Genomic DNA, 25,124 nt, shown 5'->3' on the forward strand with positions numbered 1-25,124 from the left:
TCGCGCCCTCTCCGCCCCCTCACGGCTCGGGGGGGGGGAAGAAACGGCTGTGGGGGGCGCCGCCATCTTGCCGGGCGGGGCGGGCGCGCGCGCAGGCGCGACGGGGGAGGGGGCGGGGCGTGCGCGTGCGCGTCCCGCCGGTGTGCGGGAGTCACAAAATGGCGGCGGGGGGGCGGGCGGCGCGCGCGGGGGGGGCCGGGCCGTGACCGCCTCCGGTACCGGCACCGCCTCGGCGTACCGGCACCGCCTACCGGCACCGCCCGGGCACTACCCGGGGTCCCCCCGCGATTCCTCCGGGCCGGCACCGCCTCTTGCACCGCCCGGGCCGAGCCTTTCCCCCCACCCCAGGCCGGGAACGCCTCCCGCCGCCTCTGGCACCGCCCGAGCACTCCCCGGGCCCCCTCGATCCCCCCGGGCCGTGACCGCCGCCCGGCCCCCCCTCCCAGCGCCCCGTGAGGCGCCGCCCCGCCGCCCCCCGCGCGGCCCGGCCGCGAGCAGCGCGGGAAGATGGCGGCGGGCGGCGGAGGCGGCGGCCGGGCCTCCTCGTCCTCCTCCTCTTCCTCGGCCGCCGCCGCCTCGTCCGCGGCCGGCGCGCTCGAGGCCTCGCTCGACAGGAAGCTGCAGGCGGTGACCAACACGATGGAGTCGATCCAGGGCCTCTCCTCGTGGTGCCTGGAGAACAAGCGGCACCACAGCACCATCGTGTACCACTGGATGAAGTGGCTGCGCCGCTGTGAGTGCGGGGCCGGGGGGCGGCGGGGGCAGAACGGGGCGCAGCCAGCGCGGCCCGGCCGGTGGTTCCGGCTCCGCCATCGGCGGCGAGCCCTCACCGGGCACTCGGGGACCGGCAGCGGGGCAGGGTCGGGCTCATCATTGGGTTGGAAAGGCTTAAAGCCCGTCCAGTGCCATGGGCAGGGATACCTTCCGCTAGCCCAGGTTGTTCCAAGCCTGGCCTTGGACCCTTGCAGGGATAGGGCAGGCACGGCTGATCTCTGCTGCCTGTGCCAGGCCCTCCCCAGCCCCACAGGGAAGAATTCCTTCCTGACACCTCTCCTAACTCTGTCAATTTTAGTTTGCAAACGTTCCCTCTTGTCGCGTGTGCATCACCTTGTCATCCTTGGAGGAACACAGCATGCTTGTGTGCACCTCAGGGGTGGCACCTTTGTGCTCCTGAATCCATGAGCTCCTAAAGCAACACTTTAAAGGCTCAAGGAGCTGTTTCTGTGTCTGGAGCAGCTTGGGGTGGGCATGGACAGTCAGGGTGCCAGTTCTGGGGTTTGCAGTGCCCATCAGGATGTGTCCCTGACCTGGAGGGAGAAGGTGTTGGCAAGAGGCTCAGCACAGCAGTGTTATCTCCACTGCCGTGGGAAGGTTGGACTCTTCTTGTGGGAGTTCAAGGAAGCTTTGCTTGGCAGGAACATGGAGATAACATTCCCATCCCAAAGTGTCTGTCTGTTGTGTGCTAAACCTTTTGGAAAATTTGGGAGAGTTGGGTTTCACTCTCAAGGCACTACTGCAGGATGCAGGAGATCCTTTTCCCCCAGAGTTTGATCTGTTTTGTCTGTGGAATTAAGGAGGGGAAGGTGAGAGCTTTGGAGGAAGTGCCCTGGGTCCTCCAGCCTTGCTGTCACTGCCACTTCTCCTGGAAATCCTCCTCCCTTGGACACCCCTTGGCACTGTGGCATCATCCTTGGGGCTCTTCTCCTCCAAGTGCATGTCCCCTGAAGAAAATCCAGCCCATCTCTCCTTGAGATGTGCCAGCTCCTCTGAATGTGGCCTTCTCACAGTTGTCCTGGCTCTTCTGAAGCCCTCAGTTCTCTTCCATCCCTCCTTCCCCCTTCCCAAGCCCATCAAAAGCCATTGAACTGTTCCCACCTGCAGGTCATCCCTGCCCTGTTTCTGCCCTGAGCCCTTGGCCCCAGTCTGGAATTCTTGTTGGATTTTGTGGGATTCTTTCAAGGTTTCCCTTCTCAGCTTTTGTGAGGATCTCACCCACACACCCCTTCTTTTATCCAGGTCCCTCCTTAACCATCTTACCCAATCCTTGACAGTATCTGTGATGCTGCCATGCCCTGACCCCTGATTGTTTGGTTACTCCCTGCTTCCATAGGGTTTTTTTCCCTGCTTTTCCCTTCACCCTCTGCCCCAAGGACCTCACAGTTCTCACTGTGGGAAGTCCCAGAGGAGCTCAGTGGTGGTGCCACAACAAGTACAGGTGGTTCTGGGTTCCTTTCTGAGCATTTAAATGTTTAACTCCAAATCTCCTATGAACACATCAAATCCTCCTGGTGAGGGGGAATGTGGTGGGGTTGGGGCTCCTGGGACTCAGAATTGTGTATTTTCAGGAAAAACAGAGGTGTTGCTGTTGCTTTGACATATTGTTTCTGAGCCATGCTGGTCACAAGCAGAGCTTCCCAACAGGAATGTTCCTGCAAGAACATTCTTCTGAATCTTCACTTTTGGGAAGTTCCTGATGGGAATCTGAGTGTGCCTGCAGGAGGGTTTGATCAGAGAGTTTAAGTGTGAGTTAAACACATCCACAGGCTGTGAAATGCCATTTTTGTTGGTGCCTGGTTTGGAGCAGGTGGCAGGGCTGGAGTGGGCTCAGCTCTGCAGTTTCCTTTTTGCCCACATTTCCTCACTGGTTTAAACTGAGAGGAGCTGTTCATCCACTGGATACAGCCCATTGCATTTGCACCCAGAAACTTGGTTTTCTCTGTGAATCATGTCCATAGCCTTCCTCTGGACCCAGCATGGATCTTTCCTCCTCTATGCTGTGGCTGTATCTTGGTTTTTAACTTGTGACTCTAACTTTGCTCTGGGCAAGTGGTGCTCTGTATGGTCAACATCAGGCTGGAGATTTCCTTCTGCTGTGTAGATGCTGGATCATTTAAATCAAAGGTTTAGAATTCTTTGAAATCTATTTTATGTTATTAAGATGTGGAATTATTGCTGTCTGCTGGTGAAACATCTCTGGGATGGAGGGTGAGCAGCAGGAGAATTGGCACTCAAGCACAGGGTTTAACTAAATCACAGAAGCCCCATTCCAATGGGATGATGATCTGAGAGATTATTGAGGCTGGCATTTTGGGAAAAGCTGGCTGCAAATTGTTTTGGAGCACCAGGGAGTTCAGCTTTGCTCCAGTTGAATTCCCAGCCCTCGGGGCAGAGCAGAGCAGAGCACTCAGTGCTCCAGAAAACCCACCTCAGTGTGCCCTGTCAGGGCACACAGGTTGTGAGCAACAGGTTCTGGTCATGAATCTGAGTCTGTGCTGGAAAAGCTTCTCCTGGGATGGGAGCTGGGGCTGTGTGAGGTGACAGTGGCCAGAGGAGCAGGGTCAGGGACAAAAGCTCCTGAACTGGGGCTCTGTGAAATGACAGTGGCCAGAGGAGCAGGCTCAGGGACAAAAGCTCCTCCTGGGATGTGGGAGCTGGGGTCCATGAGGTGACAGTGGCCAGAGGAGCGGGGTCAGGGACAAAAGCTCCTCCTGGGATGGCAGTGGCCACAGGAGGGGGGTCAAGGATAAAAGCTCCTGACCTGGGGCTCTGTGAGGTGATAGTGGCCACAGGAGAGGGGTCAGGGACAAAAGCTCTTCCTGTGATGGGGAGCTGGGGCTGTGTGAGGGGGCAGTGGCCATAGGAGAGGGGTCAGGGATAAAAGCTCCTCCTGGGATGTGGAGGTGGAGCTGGTGCTCCATGCAGAGTTGGGGGTGAGCAGCTGCTGGCAGTGACTCTCATGCCTTTGCTGTGTGTCCTGGGGCAGGGACAGGGCTTTAGGAGCAGGGATTTCCCGAGGGCTCTGTGCCCTTCCTCACCCCAGTCTGGAGTGATGCTCGAGGGCACAGTGCCAGGAGAGCCCAGTGCTGCTGGCAGAGGCTCAGGGAGGCTTAAGGACATGGACCCGTGGGGATTGGAGAGCCCATCCCAGCTAAGCCTTCTGTCCTCAGCTCTGCTTCCTCTCAGAGGAGGATCTTCTGTGCAGGATCTTCCTTTTGAACTTTGTTCACTTGTGAACTCACCCTGATGCTGGGAGGGCAGCACGGGTGGAATGTTTCTACTGGGAGCTTTTTCAGGTTGTGAGTGAGGGGTGAGCTCCTCACCCAGGGCTCTGGACCAGGAAGGATGCTGAGCTTCCTGAGAGGAATCCTGGAGACCAGGAGAGCTGCAAGGTGCTGTGGGAAGTGGCTCTACCAAAGTAGGGACAGCTGGAAAATTAAGCAGGATAAGAGAATTGAGGGATCTGTAGACAAAAACTGATTCTGGTTGCAGCCAGGGGTGTCATGGGCAGGTGAGAGGTGACAGCATAGTCAAGTAACACCATCTCTTGGCACTGTTCCTCTAGTTTAATCCTTGGCAATGTCCTTTAGTGAAATGAAGGAGCTCATTACCATCATTTGCATGTGAATGAGTTTCCTAAGTTTACCCACCCACCCCTGAAGGAAAGGATTTGATGAAGTAACTCAGTTTGGAGCTTTTGCACATCAGGAGGGTCAGAGGAGCAAGCACAGCTGGGAGAGTCTGAAAATCATTTGTAAATGAAAGATGTCCTCTCTAGTCCTCAAGCTTTGCCTGCTGGACTTTGGAAACTCTGAAACTTTCCCAAAAGCAGTGCTGGGATCAAGGTGTGGCTGTTGTGGTACTTGTGTCTGAGGCTGACTCTCAGTTTTCTTTTGTCCTCAGCTGCTTTTCCTCATCGGCTGAACCTTTTTTATTTGGCCAACGATGTCATACAGAACTGCAAGAGGAAAAATGCCATTGTTTTTCGGGACACCTTTGCAGAGGTGCTTCCTGAGGCTGCTTCATTAGTGAAGTAAGTAATGAACTAATGGGCTGGGTGTTGGGAGGCTGAATGTCTCAAAAAGGGGGAATTTTTCTTCTGACATCTCCAACTCTCTAGAAACAACCAAAAGGATTCTGTTGGAACAGCTCTGTGTTTGCAGAGTGGGCATGAACTGGGTTTTAATTTTCACAGGGGGCTGGTTTGAGTCTAATTAATCCTATGGAGTGAGGGAAGCCTCACACCAGTGTCCTGCAGTCAGATGGGTAAAGAATTCTTCTCTTCCAGGGATCCATCAGTTTCCAAATCCATCGAAAGAATCTTCAAAATCTGGGAGGACAGAAACGTGTACCCTGAGGAAACCATTTTGGCACTGAAAGAAGCACTGAGTAAGTTACTTACCCTTTGCATTTCTCACCTTACAAACTGCCACGTGAGCTCAACTGAAGTTGTAGAAATAGTCTGGGGTCACTGAGGGGAACGAGGGGCATTTGCACCTGGCACAGGCTGTGACACAACCAAGTGTGAGACGTGAGCAGTGCTGGATTCTCCTGCTTTTTACCTCTTTTGTACCTTTCTTAAGGCAGCTGGGAATTCTTTCACATGAGCTGGAACTGCTCCAGCTGAGAGCAAACAGAACATGAGGCTGAAATGATCCTACACATCCTGAGCAGGGTGCTCTGGCTCTACCTCCTTGTTCACTCATAGGCTGGTGTTTGATGGTGTTTGTGGGGTAGGAAAAGGCAGGAGCAAAGCTGGAGGGTGAAGAATCCTCAAGTCCTTAGGGGAGAAACACGTGGAGTCGGTTAAAACCAGGAATTAGCAGTGGAAATGAGTCCAGGTTTTGGCTTTACTCCCATCATTAAGAGCTGCAGGTGCTCAGGTAGCCCTGAGGTGTGGTCTGAGGGTCAGTGGTCATCACAGCAGGAGGAATGTGATGTTTTGGGTCGGGCTGTGGCACGAGGACAGGTTTGAACTGGGTGTTGCATGCTGAGAAGTGACCTTTGTGCTTTTTGCTCTGAAATGGCTCATTTCTGTGACTTGAAAACAGGTCTGTGAGGTTCCAGGTAAATCAGGTATTGTGGCTGCTTTCCCAATGAGCAGCACTTGTCTGTTCAATGCTGATTCCATTCCAGCCTCCCTAAAGAGTTTCATTTTTAGATTTCCTTGTGTTTTCCCTTTTTACTGTGATTTTTTTTTGAACTGCCTTAGTGTAAGGGCAAACAGAAACTTGATTTAAAAATGGCAGACCACCCCCAGGTTGCTGCATTCCTGAGTAAACTGAGGTTCTCTTGGGCATCCAGCAGCTCCTCTAAGGAAGTTGGTCGAGGTATTTTAAAACAAATTTCTGTTCACTCTTTCACCGTGCAACTGTATGGCACCAAAAACCAGATTTTGACAGGAATCCCATCATGCCAGACTGCCAAAAATGAAATGTTTTCCAGGTACCACTTTCAAAACTCAGAAGCAGCTGAAAGAGTCTCTGAACAAACCGAATAAGCCGTGGAAGAAATCACAAAGTAAGGAAACCACTGTGAACTCTGTGCACTAATGCAGAAATTGGCTGCTCAAGGAGCAGAAGGGCTGAGCCCAGTGTGGGCTGAGCCAGCTGAGCCTGCAGGCTCACAAGGGCCCCAAGATGTGCACACCAAGGAGGTGTTGGTAGAAAAAGACTTTGGAAAGAAAAGAAGTGAGGTAAAAATGAGATATGAGAGCAGAGGTTGTGGACAGGAGAGGAAGGAGCTGGTGGAACCTCTTGGAAACTTCTTTTAGTCTGGTCAGAGATGGAGAGGAGACAGAGAGGAGGAGGAGGAGATGGACATTCCCTTCATGCTCAGGAACTGCCCCAGCAGGCTGGGCTGGGAGGAGGAACCTGGAGCTGGCAGTACAGGGACAGGATGTGACATGTGACAGTCCAGAACCCAGACCAGCAGGAGAGAATTTATTTTAACAGAGTGACTTTAACGATCTCATGTTACACCAACACCCTGAGTGGTCCCCACAGAGGTGGTGAGATGTCAGGTGTGACGTGTGGGACATCAGGTATGGCCATGGGACATCAGGTGTGATGTGTGACATGTGGTGACAGCAGAAGATGAAAAGAGTTGGGAAGTGTTTTATTACTGGGCTTAACAAAGCAGAAGCTGCTTTCCCAGACAGAACTGGGCTGTATCCAGCATGGATGGAGGGTTTAGTGCTTTGCTTCTCATCAGCTCATTTCTTCTTTCCTGTTTCTCCTGTTTTGTCCAGAATCTGATGGATTCAGTCTCTTGCCAGCAGGACTCATCCCCCCAACCCTGTAACCAGGTGTGACAGTTGTTAAAGCTCTGAGCATGGTCAGACCTAGGAAGTGCCCTAGGGAAGCCCTGCCCACAGGAAACCTGGGCTCCATGGCAGCCTCAGGTCTGGCACTTGGGGAATGACATTCCCTTCCTTGCAGAGAGCTGGAACTCCTTGGATAAGGCTTAGATTGACCTCGCAGGGACTTGTCTTCCTGAGGAAAAGGTGTGCCCAGGAAATGTTCAGAGCATTTTAAACAGCAGCAGTGTCACTTGTTGAGCTCAGTCTGTGCCTGTCCATGTCCCCATGAGCTGCCTGGAGCACTGAGGGACACATGCATGGAGGGGAGGATGTGATGGCTAACACATGAAATTATCTTCAAATATCTTTTTATTAGGCTGCCTTTTGTGAGTGATTTTCCATGGGGAGGCAGTTCCTTAATTTCTTCATAATTTTCCTTTTTCCCCACAGCCTCCACCAACCCGAAAGCTGCTCTGAAGTCCAAGATTGTTGCTGAATTCCGAGTAAGTCTGTGAGTGGAAGTGACCCATGGCACTGACCCCCACCTTGGGGTTTGTAGGTGGGGTGACCCCAGAGCCCCAAGAACTACCTGTAACATTGGGGCTGACACAGGGAGGGTCTGGGCAAGCTCAGAACATCCTTGTGAAGAGGAGTTAGTGGCAAGAAATTGGTCTAAATTCAATCCCCTGAGAGAGTGGGACATGTTGTGAAATGGGGAGTAAATAGAAAAGACCTGTCCCTGCTCCTAACGAGGAGATTTGTGAAATTGCAGCTCCTGCCTGAGCCCAAGTTTGCTCATTGTGAAATTTAGGTTAAAAATCTCGGGTTCCACAAGGTTCCTGAGTTAGCACTTGCTTGGAAGCAGTCTGGAACCAGAGCAGAGGCAGGGTTTCTCTTCCTGGGAATGTGATGAGGAGGTTTTTCCTGTTTGCTTTTTTCCAGCCCCAGTCCCTCATTGATGAGCTGCTGTTGTACAAACGTTCAGAGGATCAGATAGAGCTGAAGGAGAAGCAGCTTTCCACTATGAGGGTGGATGTCTGCAGCACTGAGACACTCAAGTGCTTGAAAGGTAAAACCCTGAGGATACTGAAGGTGTTGGGGGAGTTCTTCAGTTCTGTCATGATGGGAAATGCCAGAATTTCAGAGTGAAGTTAAGAACCAGCAATCAGGAGCCAAAAATCTTGGTTAGTTTGAATTTCTGTGGAAACTCTCAGGTGCAGAGCTCAGACCAAACAAATGACTGTCTGAAAACCAAAACTCTGCCAGCACCAGGCCCTGGTCATCCCTTGCCAGATCCCAGTGGATGACCAGGGAGGTCTGGGAAAGTGCAGCTCCACTGTCCCAATATCCTGGATGCTGCCATTGAGGCCACACTTCTGTTGTTTGCCTCATTTCCATGGTGTTCATCTCCCTGCAGATAAAACAGGAGGGAAGAAATTCTCCAAGGAGTTTGAAGAAGCAAGTTCAAAGCTGGAGGAATTTGTCAATGGTTTGGACAAGCAAGTGAAGAATGGCCCCTCGCTCACCGAGGCGCTGGAGAACGCCGGGATCTTCTACGAGGCTCAGTACAAAGAAGTCAAGGTGGTGGCAAATGTAAGTGTGCATTTTCTGCATCCTCCACAGGTGGAACAGCACCTCAGAGCCTGGAAAATGCCTCATCTCTCTATTCCCAAATTTAAAAGTTTGTGGGGTTGGTGTAAGGGTGGTTTCCAAAGAGAGCGGAGGATGTGCTCTCAAAATCCAGCAGTTGGAAGCTCAGTTTGTGTTGCTGGAATGTTGAATACCCTCTAGATTTTTTAACAGGGCAAAATTCCAGTTAATGTAACAAAACCTGAATTCTGGAAACTTGGGATTTATGTGAGAATTAGATGAGCAAAGAAAGAACAGTAGTAAACTGTTATAAAAACAACCAGCATCCTCCAGAACCTGCCAAAAGCCCCAGATGGGCGGAACACATTTGTTAAAATATGGGGGGGGTTATGAAAATTGTTTTAAGTCAGTGGAAAAAGGTTTTATCCTCCCCACTTTTTGTGGTTGTAGTCCCATGGAGAAACTGAGTTCTTACCACTGCAGGGTCCAGGGATTTGGAATTAGTTTTCTCAGGCTGTGTGTTGTTTCCTTAAGGAAGTGACTGAGGCATGAAAGATCCCCAGTCCAGTGTCCTTCCTTCCTTAGGCCTATAAAACATTCGCTAACCGAGTGAGCAACCTGAAGAAAAAGCTGGACCAGCTGAAAGCAACCCTTCCTGATCCCGAGGAGTCTCCTGTCCCTTCTCCCAGCATGGATGCTCCATCTCCAACAGGCTCTGAGTCCCCTTTCCAGGGCATGGGGGAGGAGAACAGCACCCGCTCTCCAGCAGCTGGAGGCCGCAAGATGGTTTCTCCAGAGCCTGCGACAGATAATCGGGATGTGGAAGACATGGAGCTCTCTGATGTGGAGGATGATACGTCTAAAATCATTGGTATGTGATTGTCCTGTGGGAATTAAAGGAGAAACCAGCTTTTTCCAGCTTCATTTGGGATGTGGAGGAGGCACAAAGCCTGGCTGGGGCTGTAGGGTTTGAATCTGCTGGCAGAGAAGTCCCAGTTCCTCTGTGATCATTTCCATCTTAGCAAAGATGTTTTTACATCTGTGGGAATCAGAATTGATGTTCCCTGAGTCTTTTTAGGAGGTCTAAGTGACCTTTCTGCTTTTGTTTTCCCCTCTCTGCTACAGTGGAGGAGAGGAAGGACAAACAGGCTGCTCCAGCCCCGGCCCCTGCCAAGACTGAGAGTGTCCCCAAAGCGGTGCCATCGGCTGCTGTGGCTGCCACAGCCTCGGGGACAGTGGCCACACCGGCCCCAGCTCCTCCAACACCCCCAGCTCCAAAGGTGGTGAGCACAGCTCCCATCCCTCTGGCACCAGCACTTGCCTTACCCAACCTGGCCAACGTGGACCTGGCCAAGATCAGCTCCATCCTGAGCAGTTTGACGTCGGTGATGAAGAGCACAGGTGAGTGCTGAGCCGGGCCGTGGGCGCTAACGGAGCTGGGTGATCATTTAAAGCTTTAATTGTGTCAAAATAAACATGAGGGAGTTTCTGCTCTCTGAGGTTTGGTTGGCTCTGTTGTGCCTGTGGGAAACATGAGTCAAAAGCATGTGTGTTGCCAGAGCAGCTCAGGTGAGTGGTGTTGTGTGCTCCTGCCTCAGGTGTGAGTCCCGCCTCGAGACCTTCGCCAGGGACCCCCACCAGCCCCTCAGCTCTCACCAGTGGCCTGAAGACTCCTGTCCTGGGAACCCCATCTGCTCCTTCGAATCCATTAGCAAATATTCTCTCCAAAGTTGAGATAACTCCAGAAAGCATTTTGTCAGCTCTCTCCAAAACCCAGACTCAGACGGCGCCAGCGCTGCAAGGTACTGGGGTGGGTGTTGGGGGAGGGCTGGCAGGTGTCTGAGGGCAGTGGCTAGGCTGAAACGTGCTGCTCTGCTTGTCCTAAAGTGAGATCAGAGGGAGGAAAGCTTCACTGGAATGTTCTATGTCTCTGGCACGTGTGGATGGTCCTTCTCAGGTAGCACAGGTGTCACGGACCAGTGAGATCTGTCACTTCCCTGTACTTCCTGCTTGTGCTGTGGCCGAAGCGCACGTATCTGGAACATTCCCTGAACAGGACAGGTGAGCAGGAGGTTCTGCTCCTGCTCTGGCACCTTGCCATGGTCACCTGGCCAGCAGGGCAGGTTTTCCCACTCCTGGCTGCAGATCAGGATGAGTTCCTACCCACCTGACTCGATGGTGTAATTTATATTTGTAGATCAATCCAAGCCTCTGGCAGAAGGTTGCACCTAACTGGGTGCTTATGTTAGTGCAGCAAAATCCAGTCCTGGAGACTGGGGGGTGTGAAGTGCCAACACAGGGGCTTTTCCCATGGCAGGGGCTTGGGGTGATTTGCCCCTGCCCTCAGTACCTGATGCAGCAGTTGTGTTTTCCAGGGCTGTCATCCTTGCTGCAGAGCGTGGCTGGAAACACCGTTCAGTCAGGAGAACCTGCCTCGCAGAGCACCTCGGCATCGCCAGCCAACACAACCGTGCCGTGCTTGAAGGGGAGGAATGTTCCTTCCAATCCACAGTCCTTTATAGCCAAAAGTTTTGGTTATTCTCCAAACTCAACCACCGCAGAGGTTTCCTCCACTTCAGTCAATAAGGCTCCCGTCGGACATACCCCAGCACTGTCAAGCTCTGGTTTTAAGCCACCAACTAATTCCCTGGGATTTTCCAGTTCCCACCCTACCAGTCCTTCCTCCCTTTTGCCAACAGAAACCTCACTGGGTCAATCCTCTGAAATTTCAAAAGCCAAGCTGGAATCAGAACCCCCTTCTCCCAGCTTGGAGATGAAGATACACAATTTCCTGAAGGGAAATCCTGGCTTCAGTGGCCTGAACTTGAATATTCCCATCCTCAGCAGCTTGGGGTCCAGCATGGCAACGGAGAGTCACACCTCTGACTTCCAGCGTGGTCCCACCAGCACTTCCATGGACAATGTGGACGGGACGCCGGTGCGCGACGAGCGCAGCGGGACGCCCACCCAGGACGAGATGATGGACAAGCCAACGTCGAGCAACGTCGACACGATCTCCCTGCTGTCAAAAATCATGAGCCCCGGTTCTTCAACTCCCAGCAGCACAAGGTCGCCTCTGCAGGGCAGGGATGATGGATATTCCCAAGAACTTCCCAGTTCCGTGCATGGCTACCGGCCCTTCGGCCTTGGCAGAGAGTCCCCTGCCAGCCTGTACAAGCCACCTGTGGACAGCAGGGAGATGCCCTCCTCCTTGATGGACTCCTCCCAGGAGAAGTTTTACCCAGATACATCTTTCCAAGAAGACGAGGATTACCGTGACTTCGACTACTCCGGGCCGCCGCCCTCGGCCATGCTGAACCTGGAGAAGAAGCCGGTCAAGTCTATCCTGAAATCGAGTAAACTCCCCGATTCTGCGGAGTACCAGCCAGTGCTGTCCAGCTACGGGCAGCGGTCGCAGGAGTTCGGTGTGAAGCCATCCTTCCCCCCGGCCATGAGGTCTATCCTGGATCAGAGCGAGAGCTGCGACCCGCTGGCCTCGTCCCCGGGGATGTTTGGGAGCTACGGCCGCAGGGGGAAGGACTCGGCCTCGGACGGGTCCCCATCTCCCAGCAAGAACGACGTGTTCTTCACGCCGGACTCCAACCACAGCAGCCTGCCCAAGCCCGGCCTCCCTCAGAAGCAATACTCGGACTCGCCCCACGCGCTTCCCCACCGCTCGCTCTTCTCTCCCCAAAACGCCCTCCCCAGCCCCGCCAGCCGACCGCCCGCGGCGGGCGGGGACAAACCCTTGGGTTCCTCCATCTCCGCCACCTCCACCATCGAGTTCAAGAACATGCTCAAAAACGCCTCCCGGAAACCCTCCGAGGAGAAGCATTTTGGGCAGATTCCCAAAAGCAGCTCCGGCGAGGTGGGGAGCTTATCCGGGGCTGCGAAGGGCGAGCCGCAGCCGCCGGAGGAGCACTACCGCATCGAGACCCGCGTCTCCTCCTCCTGCCTGGACCTGCCCGACAGCACCGAGGAGAAGGGAGCCCCCATCGAGACGCTGGGCTACCACAACGCCTCGAGCCGGGGCATGTCGGGGGAGCCCATCCAGACCGTGGAGTCCATCCGGGTGCTGGGCAAGGGTAGCCGGGGCCACGGGCGCGAGGGGAGCCGGGCGGGCTGGTTCGAGCTGAGCAGCGGCGGGAGCGCCTTCGACAACGGGCCCTCGGGCTCCTCGGAGCTGCCCGGTATGGGCGGCTTCCCGGCGCCCTACAAGGAGCACGTGCCACCCTTCCCGGAGAGCGTCAACAACTTCCGAACGAACAACTTCAGCTCCGCCTTCGAGCATCACCTGCCGCCGCCGCCCCTCGCTCCGCCTCCCCTGGAGCACGGGAATCCCTTCCCGCGGGAGCCGGTGGGGCCGCCCGCCGTGCCCCCGCCCGCTCCCACCAAGGACCACGGCGGCCTCTTCCCGAGGGATCACCCGGTCCCTCCCCGCATGCCGTCGGTGGATCACGCCAACCCCTTCTCCAAGGAAACGCCCGCGCCGCTCCCGCTGCCCCACGGCGTCCCCCCGCCCCCCTCGGTGGAGCACGCGGGGGTCCCGTTCCCCACGCCCCCGCCGCCCCCGGTGCCCGGGGAGCACGCCGGGGTCCCCTTCCCCGCGCAACCGCCGCCGGCCGGGGAGCACGGCGGGGTCCCGTTCCCCGCGCCGCCCCCCCTGGAGCACGGCGCCGGCGCCTTCCCCAAGGAGCACGGTACGATGCAAGGGACGCTGAAGGAGCACTTCGGGGGGGCGCAGCCGCGGGACCCCCTGCCCCGCTCGCGAGACCCCGCGGGGCCCGGGCCCCTGCCCCGGGAGCAGCTGGGGGGAGCCGCGCGCGGGCTGGGCCCCCCCGGGCACCGGGAGCCCTCCGGGGGCCGCGGCTCCGTCCTGCTCCGCACGCCCCGCGCCGAGTTCCGCCCGCGGGAGCCCTTCGGCGGCAGAGACCCCTTCCAGAGCCTGAAGCGGCCGCGGCCACCCTTCGGAAGAGGGGGGGCTCCCTTCTTCACCCCTAAGCGCCCCTTCTTTCCTCCCCGGTACTGACGCAGCTCCCGGGGCTGCCCTTTTGTTTTTTTCTTCTTTTTTTTTTTTTTTCTTTTTTTTTTTTCTTTTTTCCCTCCCTCAACGATTCCTGTAACCCTTCTCCTAAATTAAATGTTCTGTACTTTTCGGTTGGTTTTAGCCCCAGCCCCCCCACCCCCCATCCCCCCAGCATTGGGTGAGACAAGAAAACAAGACACAAACCGATGTTTTAACGAGAAGAAGCCACGTTGCTGTTAAATAAAACCTTCAGTAGTAGTTGAAAGAGTTAAGACAAAAAAGAAATATTAAAAAAAAAAAAAAAAAGGAAAAACTCTGAAAGCTTCGAGAGAGGCGCTGAGTGGTGTTGGGGTGTTGGTTTCCAGCCGATCCCCAAATTGCTGCTGCAGGGAGGGGAGGAAAACCCCCCCTGTTCCTCCTGTCTGCCAAAAGCACCAAAACAAGGCAAAAAAAGGGTCGAGGAACCCACCCAAACCCACCTTGGAGCTCCGTGGGACTTGGCAGCAAGAAGGCCCAAGCTTGCCCCCCCTGCTTGGCAAGACTGTGGTTGGGTTTGGGTTCATTTGGGGATCTTTGGATTTTTTGTTTTGGTTTGTTTTTTTTTTCCCCCGGGATCACTGTTGAATTTTTACGTGTGTGTATATAGCAATCACTTTTTAATTCCCTCCGGGATCGTTCACCACACGCAGCCGGAGCCCGGCGGGGGGCTCAGAGGGGTCCCCCCCTACACCCAGAGCCGCCCCCGCGGCTTTTATATGAAGTTGGGATTTTACTTGATTTTATTTTAATTATTTTTTGTTGGTTTTTAGTTGCCTCCATCGTACCTGTTTGATACCGGTGTGGGCTTCAGGATCTGCATAAAAACTACCAAACCAGCCCTTGGCGGCTCCGTTCTTTCTCGCGTTCGCCCCCGGTCTGGGGTTCCGTGCGGCTCCTCCCCCCCGCGCCCTCATGGTTCCGTCCTGTCTGCGGCGCTTCCGCACGGGTGGGCGAGTCCAACGCGGCTTCCGCGGGGGGGGGAGGCCGGTGTTGCGGAGGTCCGTCCCCGGTTCCGGCGGAACGGGCGGAGCCTCGGCCATGTCCGCACGCGCCGGTTCGCGGCTGCTGCTGGCGGGAGCCCCGCGGCGACACCGGGTGCGCTCGGGACCCCCGGGACCCCTCACCCCCTCCACCACCACCCCTGCCCGCTCCCCCCGGGCCAAGGGCGGCCCGGTGACCTCCCGGTGATCCCCGTCCCCAGGTGTCCGGGCCGGACCCCGAGCGCCTCCGGCTCTTCCAGCGGCTGCGGGCGGCGGCGGCGGAGCGCTGGGACGGGCTCGGGGATGGGGCCGGCGGCGGGGCCGGGGGCGGCCGCCTCCCACCGGGGACCCCGATCCGCATCGCGCTGCCCGGCGGGCGCCGCCTGCCCGGTCGGGCCCTGCAAACCACCCCGTTCCAGGTGGCCACGGAGCTCGGGTACGGCTTCCCACGCTGTCCCCGGGGTCCCCGCAGTGTCCTGGCAAGGTTCCCGGGCCCCTCAGGGTGGCTGCAGGCTCCGCAATGCCCCCAGGATCCCCACAGAGTCCCCACGAGGTTCACAGGGTCTCCACAAATGGTCCCCACAAGGTTCGTGGGGTTCCTGCTGTGTCCCTGTGGTGTCCCCATGATCCCCACAGAGCCCCCACAAGTTCTGCAGGGTCTCCACAATGTCCCTGTGGTGTCCCCATGATCCCCAGAGTCCCCACGAGGTTCTTGGGGTCTCCACAATGTCCCTGTGGTGTCCCCAAGGTTTGAGGGGTTCCTACTGTGTCCCCATGATCCCCACAGGGTTTATGGGGTCCCCACAGTGTCTCTGGTGTCCCTGTAGGGCTGGCCTGGCTGAGGTGGCCTTGGTGGCCCGGGTGAACGGGACCCTCCAGGACCTGGACCGGCCTCTGGAAGGTGACACCGACTTGGAGCTGCTCGACTTCTCCACGCCCGAGGGGCGGGAGGTGAGCCCGGGGGCCTGGGGGGCCGAACCTGCACCTCACTCCCCTCACAGCCCCCGTGTCCTCTGTGTCCCCAATGTCCCCCGTGTCCCCAATGTCCCCCCAGGCTTTCTGGCGCTCCAGTGCCTGTGTCCTGGGGGCGGTGGCAGAGCAGTTTTTCGGGGCGACGCTTTGCAGCGCCCGGGCCACCGAGGATGGCTTCTTCTGCGACGTGCACATGGGCAGCAGGTAGGGCTGGGCAGGTGCTGCAGGGTCCCTGGGGTGTCCCCAGTGTGTCCCCAACGTGTCCTCGTGTCCCTAGGACGGTGCAGAGCACAGAGCTGCCGGTGCTGGAGGAAGCCTGTGCCACGTTCGCCCGTGCCCGGCACCGCTTCGAGCGCCTCGAGGCCACCCGCCAGCAGCTGGCTGAGCTGCTCAAGGTGTGTCCCCGTCCCCAGAGTGTCATGAGAGGCCAGCCTGGGGGCATTGGGACCTTCCTGGTTGGGATCATTAGCTCATCAGGCCCAGTGTCACCCCCCCTTGGCGTTCCCTGTCACCACCTTGGTCCTTCACCCCAGCACAGTGCCACTTCCCCCTTGGTGTCACCCCTCTAATGTCACCAAGCCCACCATCACCCACCTCGCTGTCCCTCCCCAGCACAACTCCTTCCAGCTGCAGCAGCTCGAGGAGGTGACATCCCCCACGGCCACGGTCTACAGGTGAGCACAGGACACGTGGGGTGGCCGTGTGTCACCACAGCTGTCCCCACATCCGTCTGTTTCTCCCTCAGGTGTGGCCCCCTGCTCCAGCTGTGCCACGGGCCCCTCCTGCGGCACACGGGGCTGATCGGAGCCCTGCGGGTGCTCACGGTGGGTGTCAGCTGGGGGTGCCTGTGCCCTGCCCTGCTGTTGGGTGGGCTCCCTGGTGTCCCTCTGATGTCCCCCTGTCCCCACAGAGCTCAGCTGCGCTGTGGGGGGGAGCTGGGGGTCAGTCACTGCAGCGTGTGGCCGCTGTGGCCTTCCCCAGTGCCCAGGAGCTGGAGCAGTGGGAGCGGGCACAGGAGGAGGCGGCTCAGCGGGATCACCGCCGCATCGGCAAGGTGAGCCCTGCCAGGGGCTGGGGGGTCCCTCACAGCCACGGGGATCCCCCCAGTAATTCCCTCCCTGCTGCAGGATCAGGAGCTCTTCTTCTTCCACAAGTTCAGCCCTGGCAGCTGCTTCTTCCTGCCCCGCGGTGCCCACGTCTACAACACCCTCGTGGAGTTTATCCGGGTGCGACCCCCGTCATCTCCCTGTCCCCACCTCACCCAGACCCCACTGCACCCCATCCCCAGCACAGCTGGGCACTGCTGTGCCCCCACAGACCCCACTGCACCCCATCCCCTCGCACCCAGACCCCTCTGCCCACCCTGCACCCCACAGCTCTCACCCTCCCAGTCCCTGCAGCCCCCCATGCCCGATGCTGTGGGGCTGAGCTGATGTCCTGCCCTGTCCCTGTCCCCACAGAGCGAGTACCGAGCCAGGGGCTTCAGCGAGGTGGTGACCCCCAACCTGTTCAGCCCCCGGCTCTGGGAGCTCTCGGGGCACTGGCAGCACTACAGCCCCCACATCTTCTCTGTCCCTGCCAGCCCTGAGACCCTCTCCCTCAAACCCATGAACTGCCCGGCCCACTGGTGAGTCAGGCAGCCCTGGGGTGCCTGGGGGGAGCTCCTGGGGGCAGCCTGTCTGTCTGTCTGTCCGTCCCCAGCCTGATGTTCGCCCACCGGCCGCGCTCCTGGCGGGAGCTGCCCCTGCGCCTGGCGGATTTCGGGGTCCTGCACCGCAACGAGCCCCCCGGGACCCTGACGGGGCTGACGCGGGTCCGGCGCTTCCAGCAGGATGATGCTCACATTTTCTGCACCCTGGAGCAGGTGTCTGTCCCCCTGGTCCCTCCTTGTCCCCCCCAGAATGTGTCACCTGCCCCACCCTGACAGCCCTTTCCCAGCTGGAGAGCGAGATTGATTCCTCCCTGGATTTCATCCGCGCCGTTTACGCCGTCCTGGGTTTTTCCTTCCGCCTGGCCCTGGCCACGCGTCCTGATGGATTCCTGGGGGACCCTGAGACTTGGGATCATGCTGAGCAGGTGGGATGGTGCCCCCTGTGTGCTGTGCCCCCCTGCTCTGTGCCCCCCTGACCCTCCCAACCCACCCCTGCAGCAATTGGAGCAGAGCCTGAAGAATTTTGGGCAGCCCTGGGAGCTGAGTCCGGGGGATGGCGCCTTTTATGGGCCCAAGGTGAGGCATTTTGGGGAGGGGAGGTCCCTAAAGGGGACAAACCAGGACCCTTCTGGAACCTCTTGATTCCCAACAGATTGATATCCGGATCAGGGATGCTCTGGGGAGGCACCACCAGTGTGGCACCATCCAGCTGGATTTCCAGATGCCTGAGAGATTCGAGCTGGAATATGCCAGGTGTTAGGAAGGGGGCAGGACTGGGGGATTTGTGGGGGACAGGATTGGGCTGGGGTTCAGATTTCTGTGGGGGGGATCAGGGCTGGGGGAGCAGGATTGGGATTGGGGAACGTCAGGATTGGGAGGGTGGAATTGGGGGCTGGGACAGGGGGATCAGGATTGAAGTGGAGGGGCAGAAATGGTGCTGGCGGGGGGTCAGGATTTTGGGGAGTGTCAGGATTGGGATGGGGAAGGCAGAATTTGGGATTTGTGGGGTATCAGCACTGGGACAAGGGTTCCCCCTGTCCCCCTGACTCCTGTTTCCCCCCAGCCCCAGCGGGAGCCCGGCACGGCCGGTGCTGATCCATCGGGCCGTGCTGGGCTCCGTGGAGCGCATGGTGGCCGTGCTGGCTGAGAGCTACGGTGGGAAATGGTGAGGGGGGACCCCAAAAACACCCCACAGCTCATCCCCAGTCCCTCAGACAACCCCCAGTCCCTGGGACACAACCCCCCAGTTCCCAGAAACACCCCCAGTTGTTTGGGTCCCCTCCTCTCCAGTGTCACCCCTGTCCCATCTTGGGACACTCCCCAGTTTTGGGGACACTCGATCCCCAAGAAACTCTCTGGATCCCTGAGATACCTCCATCTTTGGGGCCCCTCCTTCCTGGGGACACCCCTGCAACCCTTGGGGCACCCCCTCCTTGTATGTCATCCCCCGTGCTCCCCAGTGTTCCCCAGTGACCCCTGGTGCCCCCCAGGCCGCTCTGGTTGTCCCCACTGCAGGCCATGGTCATCCCACAGACCCCTGAGGTTGAGGACTATGCCCGGGAGGTGAGTATGGACCCCCCTTGTGCTCTCCCACCATGTACCCCCCCAAACCATCCCTCCATGCCCCCCCGTGCCCCCCACTGACTCTGGGGGTACAGGTGCAGGCAGTGCTGAGGAGGGGGGGCCTCCTGGCTGACCTGGATTGGGACCCTGGGACCACCCTGGCACGGAAGATCCGCCGAGCCCAACTCGCCCACTACAACTTCCAGTTGGGTAAGGGTTGGGCAGACCCCCCAGGACGCCCCTGGGACCCCCTTGGAGCCCCCCAGGACTGGCTGGACCACCCCCATCCACACCCTGGGTGCTGCTCCATGAGACCCCCAGGAGTGTTTTAGGGACCCCCTGCCCTGGGACCCCCTCTGGACCCCGCAGGGTGGTGGGTGCTGCTCAGAGCTGGGGGGTTGCTGTGTTTGGGGGGGTGTCTGCACGGGTCGGGGGGTTCGGGGACCCCGTTTTCCCCCTCTGACAGCCGTGCCCCCGCAGTGGTGGGACGGCGGGAGCGGCAGCGCGGCACCGTCAGCGTCCGGAGCCGGGAGAACCGGCAGCTCGGCGAGCTGGAGCTGCCCCGGGTGCTGCAGCGGCTGCAGGAGCTCAGGGACGGCCGCGTCCCCGACGCCGAGCAGCGCTTCTGATCCCCCCCCTCCCCCTCCACTCTTATCGGGGGGCCCTGGGACCCCCCAACTCAATAAACCGCTTGGAAATGCTCTGGATGTTGTGGGAGCTGAGACTGGGGCAGCTCTCGGTGCTGGGGTGCTCGGACTCGACACCTGGATCCCTTCCCCGGACACCTGGATCCCCTTCCTGGACACCTGAGATCCTCCATTGAGATTTGGGGCCCCTTCCCGAATTCTGGATCCCTTCCCCGGACATCGGGATCCCCTTCCCGAACTCCTGGATCCCACCTGGGACACCTGGGGAGCAGGACCTTGGGGACCCCCCCCCCTAAAAAACACCTGGACACCCTCCCCACAACACCTGGATGTCCGGGTTTCGATTCCCGGGCTCTCATTCCCAGGTTTCCGTTCCCACCTTGCCTGTCCTGAATTCCCCCCGGCACTTCTGGGTCCTTCCAGCCGGGATTTCCCCCCCCGCCCACACGTCGGGGAAAGTTGGGGGGGGGTTGCGCAAACCCCGAGTCACGGAGCCGCAGGCGCCGTTGGGCAATCGCGGGGGGGGGACACGGGGCTGTCCCCCCCACCCCACCCCAAACACCTGCCCGGGCGTGTGGGCTCAGCCCCGGGCAGGATTTGGTTATCCCGGGATAGCACAGGAGCCCCCCCGCGCCCCCCCGATCCCCCTGTCCATAAGTGACCAAGGCTGTGACCCTTGGGGACGTGAGCTGGGGGATCCCCCCCTGTCCGGGGGTCCCTCTGGAGGTGGCCCCTCAGCCCCCCCACCAGCGCCGGGAGTGACTCAGTGGGTGGGGGCCCCAAAACGGGATAAAACCCACAAAAATGTGGCCTGACCGCTTCCCCCTGCCGTGACGCAGGGGTCGGGAGGGGGGCTGGGGCCACCAGAGGGGGATCCGGGGCTACCGAGATGGGGACGGGACCACCAGGGTGGGGACGGGACCACCGGGGTGGGGACAGGGCTGTGACATCCTGCCTGGGGTCGGGTTCCCTCCCTGCTCCTGTTTGGGGGTGCAGGATGCAGCGCAGCCCCCCGGTGCCCCCGGGGTCCCCCTCCCGGCTCTGCTGCGACGTCAGGGCCGTGACTCAGCCCCGCGGGATGTGGCCCCACGCCCGACCCGGCCCTTCATAAGGCGGCGGAGCCGGCGCTGACCCTACAGCTCCCGACGCCATGGCGGCCTTCGGCCTCTTCCTCCTCCTCAGCGCCGCCGGTGAGTCCCCGCAGCCCCCACCCAGGGCCCCCCCCGCACGTCTGGAGCCCCCCCGAACTCTGGGTCCCTTCCCCGGACACCTGGATCCCCTTCCCGAACACCTGAGATCCCCCACTGAGATTTGGGGCCCCTTCCTGAACTCTGGGTCCCTTCCCGAACTCTGGGTCCCTTCCCCGGACACCCGGATCCCCTTCCCGAACTCCCGGGTCCCACCTGGGACACCTGAGCTCCTGCCCAGGTGTTTGGGACAGCTCCAGGGACACCTGGCTCCCCACCCCGGATGTCAGGGCTGCTGCCCACACACCTGGATCCCTCCCAAATGCCTGGAGGTCCCTGTCCCAAACACCTGCAGCCCTCCCGGGTGTCTGTGTCCCCTTCTCCAGCTCCTGAACCTCTGGGACCCCTTCCCAAATAGCCGGATCCCCTCCCCATTATGAGGCTCCAAGCCCACAGGTGGGGAGGGGTCTCTGGTTGCTGTTCCATGGGTGGGGGGATGGAGGGGGTGACCCTGCTGACCCCCCCCTGTGTCCCCCATCGGTGACAGCGCTGGCCTCGGGGCATCTGCAGCAGGTGGTGCAGGAGAGGCTGGACCTGCGACCCCCCAACATCAAACAAGGTGAGGGGAGAGACCCCCAGGGGTGGGGGGGACAAAGGGAGACACACCCAGGGGTGGGGACAGGGGGACACGCAGGACTGGGGACAGGGTGGGGTGGGGATATGGATGGAGGGGACACGGGGGGTCAGGGTTGGGGGTCAGGGACATGGGGTCACAGTGATGGAGGAAAAGGAGGATTTGGATGGGGGGGACACGGGGTGGGAGTGACATGGGGACAGTGAGGGCTGGGCACAGGAGTGGCACCACAGGGACCGAATGAGGGGCACACAGGGACAAGTGCAGCGCCCTGTGCCCACCCCGCTCCCTTTTTCAGTGCTGCAGCAGGAGCAGGACTTCGAGGCGCCCCCCGACATCTTGGTGGGGGGGGCCATGTCCCCCTCGAGCAAACCCCCGGTCTGGGGCAGCGCCTTGGACGGGTTTCCCCCCGCCTGGCCCATGGACGACACCATCACCCAGCACTGCCAGGATCCCCCCACGCTGCCGCCGCCGCCGCTGCTCCCCCCGACCGCCTTCGCCCACCTCCGGCGGCAGGCGGCCGCGCTGGCCGCGCTCCGGCCCCGCCTGAACGATTGCTGCCGGCACCACAGCCCGCTGCCCTGCGCCCGCCGCGCCGTGAGTGGGGACACCGGGGGAGGGGGACACTGTGGGGAGGGGGACACTGTGGGGGTGAGGGGGACACTGTGGGGGTGAGGGGGACACTGCGGGGATGGGGACACCGTGGGGGTGAGGGGACACTGCGGGGATGGGGACATTGTGGGGGTGAGGGGACACTGAGGGGAGGGGGACACTGTGAGGATGGGGACACTGTGGGGATGGGGACACTGAGGGGGTGACGGGGACACCGCGGGGATGGGGACACTGTGGGGATGGGGACACTGCGAGGATGGGGACACCGTGGGGGTGAGGGGACACTGTGGGGATGGGGACACTGTGAGGATGGGGACACTGTGGGGATGGGGACATTGTGGGGGTGAGGGGGACACCGCAGGGATGGGGACACTGTGAGGATGGGGACACTGTGGGGATGGGGACATTGTGGGGGTGAGGGGGACACCGCAGGGATGGGGACACTGTGGGGATGGGGACACCGCGGGGATGGGGACACTGCGGGGATGAGGGGGACACTGCGGGGGTGAGGGGGACACTGAGGGGATGGGGACACTGCGGGGATGAGGGGACACTGTGGGAATGGGGACACTGTGGGGGTGAGGGGACACCGCGGGGATGGGGACACTGTGGGGGTGAGGGGACACTGAGGGGATGGGGACACTGCTGGGATGAGGGGACACCACGGGGATGGGGACACTGTGGGGATGGGGGGACAACGTAAGGGACACGGGGACGCTGCTGGAGGGGAAGACACTGAGGCAGGTGTAACGTGGGGACAACGCGGGGACAATGCCAAGAGAGGCAACTGTGACACTGTGGAGGGAGGGACACGGGGTGACACCGAGGGGACTCTGCCCCGCAGTGGAAGGACGTGCTGGACGGGTTCTGCACCGATGAGTTCGGGGTGAAGACGCGGCAGTTCCACTGCTGCCGCCAGTACGGGGCCGCGCGGCGCCGCTGCTTCGCCGACGAGACCGCGGCCCCCACCTGGAGCCCCGTCCCCACCTGGAACCCCAACGTCGCCTGGGATCTGGTCAGCGAGCCCCCCTTTCCACCCGGAGAGCCCACGGCCACCAACATCGGCAACATCTGCGGGCTGCGGGCGCTGCGCCCCGGAGTCCCCGGTCCCGGTGCCCGCTCCGGACCCCGCGTCCGGATGCGCGTCCGGTTGGAGCGGGAGTACGGCCGGTGCTGCCGCAACGAGAGCCTGAGCTGCGCCCACAGCGCCGTGAGTGGGGACACGGGGCCGGGGGGACACGGCTGGGAGGCGGGGGGACAATGCTGGGAGGGTGGGTGGCGGTGCTGGAGGGCTCGGGGGGTCCCAGGCGTCTGGGAGGGTCTCAGGTGTCAAAGGAGTGGGGGGGCGCAGGTATGCGGGAAAAGGAGCCAGGTGTTTGGGAAAGGGACCGAGGTGTTTGGGAAAGGGACAGAGGTGTTTGGGAAAGGGGACCGAGGTGTTTGGGAAAGGGACAGAGGTGTTTGGGAAAGGGACACAGGTGTTTGGGAAAGGGACAGAGGTGTTTGGGCTGGCACTCCGGTATCCGGGGAGGGGCCCCCGGTGTCCCGGGAATGACCCGTGTGCCCGGAGCGTGACCCAGCCACTCATAGGCCGGGAAGGCTCGCAGGTATCCGGGAAGGTGACAAACGTGTCAGGGAGGGGCCCCGGCATCCGGGGAGGGGGCGGAAATGTCCCAGGGATGACCAAAGTGTTCAGGGGTTGGGGGTCTCAGTGTCCGCGCCCCCCCTGACCCCCAATTTCTCCTCCGCAGTGGCTGAAGGGGCTGAATCGGTTCTGCCGGGAAGAATCATCGGTGAAGACGGGGCAGCACCGGTGCTGCCAGCGGGGGGGTGCCAAGGCCCGCGGCCGCTGCTTCGCCGCCGCCGCCCCCCACCCTGAATACGACCGGGAGCTGCACAACGTGAGCCTGGCCCGACCCGGCCCGGCCCTGCTGCGCTCCCTGTGCGGCCCCACCCGGCTCTTCACGCAGAGGTGGGTGACCCCAGGACAGCCCGGGGGGACACCTCAGTCCCTCCTGTTTGGGGGGGACACCTCAGTCCCACCTGTTTGGGGGGACAGCACTGTCCCTCCTGTTGGGGGGGTCCCAGCTTGGCAGGACCCCTCATCCCCATCATCCCCACCCCTGCCAGCTGGGACTCTCCGTGTCTCGGGAACCCCTTTTTGGGGAGGGGGCCCAGCAGTCCACTCCCCCCGTTTTAAACCCCTTTGGAGGTGACCCCCGTGTTCACCCCCGTGTCCGTGCCCGCAGGCGGCCGGTACCGGAGCTGCTGGGGGCCATGACGGCTGCGTGCTGCCCGCTGCCCCACGAGGAACGCGGCGCTTGTGCCCGGGAGCAGGTGAGTGACCGAGGGGGTCAGAGGCATTGGGGGACCCCCCAAAACCGCCCTGACCCCCTCGTCCCCATTGTCCACAGCTGTCGCAGGGCATCGCCACGCTCTGTGCCACCCCCCGGGACGCCTGGCGGGACCCTCAGGGCTGCTGCTCGTGGGAGGAGCCCGAGCGGCGCCGCTGCTTTGACAACGCCTACCTGAGCCAGGTGACCCTGGGGGCCGCCCTGGCGCCCCCGCCCCCCGGCCACGAGGAGTGAATCCCTCCCGGCAAGAGGGAACAGTAAAGATGCTGCGGTGTCACCTCTGAGTGTCCCTTTTTTTCCTCCTTCGGGGACTTCCTTGTGCCTCACTGTCTCCATTGTTTCAGGGAATTCCCCCCCCCACCCCGGGCCTCAGTGTCCCCCCACAGGGCCCCGTTCCGGGGTGTGGTGGGGTGTGGGTGGATATTGGGGTGTTTGCACTCTTGGGGTGTGTCAGGCCTGCTGTGATACCTGTGTTTGGTTTTGGGGTGTGCTGTGGTCACCATGCTCAGCCACACGGGGCAAACACGGCCTCGTGCCCCCCGGGGGTCTCTGTGCACCCCTTCCCACAGTGTTATTGTCACTCGTGTCCCCTCCATGGCCACAATCCCAGGAGGTTCCCAAATTCCCCATGGTGCTCCCCCCTAGCCATGGCTGACAGTCCCTGGGAAGTGTTTGGGGGATTCTGATGGGGCTGGGGGTGTCCTGTGGGTCCGTCCATCCATCTGTCCTTCCCTGTGTCCTTCCTAGAACTGCCCCCCTCCCCAGGTACTCCATCCATCCATCCCAAAATT

The 25,124-nt window shown here is 60.0% G+C and overlaps 3 protein-coding genes across 4 annotated transcripts; all 3 read left to right on the forward strand.

The window, feature by feature from the left end:
• The first annotated feature begins 160 nt into the window (after nucleotides 1-160).
• Nucleotides 161-14,583, forward strand: RPRD2 (regulation of nuclear pre-mRNA domain containing 2). Of its 2 annotated transcripts, XM_084223094.1 has the most exons (11): nucleotides 161-733; nucleotides 4,681-4,810; nucleotides 5,066-5,166; nucleotides 6,223-6,297; nucleotides 7,529-7,581; nucleotides 8,021-8,147; nucleotides 8,496-8,671; nucleotides 9,254-9,539; nucleotides 9,794-10,069; nucleotides 10,267-10,470; nucleotides 11,044-14,583. In XM_084223094.1, the coding sequence occupies exons 1-11, from the start codon at nucleotides 508-510 to the stop codon at nucleotides 13,695-13,697; spliced, it is 4,308 nt and encodes a 1,435-aa protein (XP_084079220.1). In that variant the 5' UTR covers nucleotides 161-507; the 3' UTR covers nucleotides 13,698-14,583. The 2 variants fall into 2 exon arrangements, with proteins under 2 accessions (XP_084079220.1, XP_084079221.1); XM_084223095.1 differs by lacking the exon at nucleotides 6,223-6,297.
• Nucleotides 14,584-14,762: 179 nt separating this feature from the next.
• Nucleotides 14,763-19,588, forward strand: TARS2 (threonyl-tRNA synthetase 2, mitochondrial). The gene is made up of 18 exons (XM_084223183.1): nucleotides 14,763-14,828; nucleotides 14,935-15,149; nucleotides 15,541-15,664; nucleotides 15,768-15,889; nucleotides 15,963-16,080; nucleotides 16,298-16,359; nucleotides 16,431-16,509; nucleotides 16,596-16,739; nucleotides 16,813-16,911; nucleotides 17,146-17,312; nucleotides 17,387-17,549; nucleotides 17,624-17,761; nucleotides 17,835-17,912; nucleotides 17,989-18,089; nucleotides 18,400-18,501; nucleotides 18,827-18,899; nucleotides 18,995-19,109; nucleotides 19,380-19,588. The coding sequence occupies exons 1-18, from the start codon at nucleotides 14,772-14,774 to the stop codon at nucleotides 19,526-19,528; spliced, it is 2,106 nt and encodes a 701-aa protein (XP_084079309.1). The 5' UTR covers nucleotides 14,763-14,771; the 3' UTR covers nucleotides 19,529-19,588.
• A 1,095-nt stretch (nucleotides 19,589-20,683) lies between these two features.
• On the forward strand, nucleotides 20,684-24,839 carry ECM1 (extracellular matrix protein 1). Its single transcript, XM_084223283.1, has 7 exons — nucleotides 20,684-20,736; nucleotides 21,281-21,352; nucleotides 21,666-21,964; nucleotides 22,824-23,189; nucleotides 23,731-23,951; nucleotides 24,229-24,316; nucleotides 24,394-24,839. Exons 1-7 carry the CDS (start codon nucleotides 20,697-20,699, stop codon nucleotides 24,565-24,567), a joined length of 1,260 nt encoding a protein of 419 aa, XP_084079409.1. The 5' UTR covers nucleotides 20,684-20,696; the 3' UTR covers nucleotides 24,568-24,839.
• The last annotated feature ends 285 nt before the right edge of the window (nucleotides 24,840-25,124 follow it).

This window comes from Fringilla coelebs (genome assembly GCF_963513975.1).
Source record: "Fringilla coelebs genome assembly, chromosome: 29".
NCBI classification, from domain to species: domain Eukaryota; kingdom Metazoa; phylum Chordata; class Aves; order Passeriformes; family Fringillidae; genus Fringilla; species Fringilla coelebs.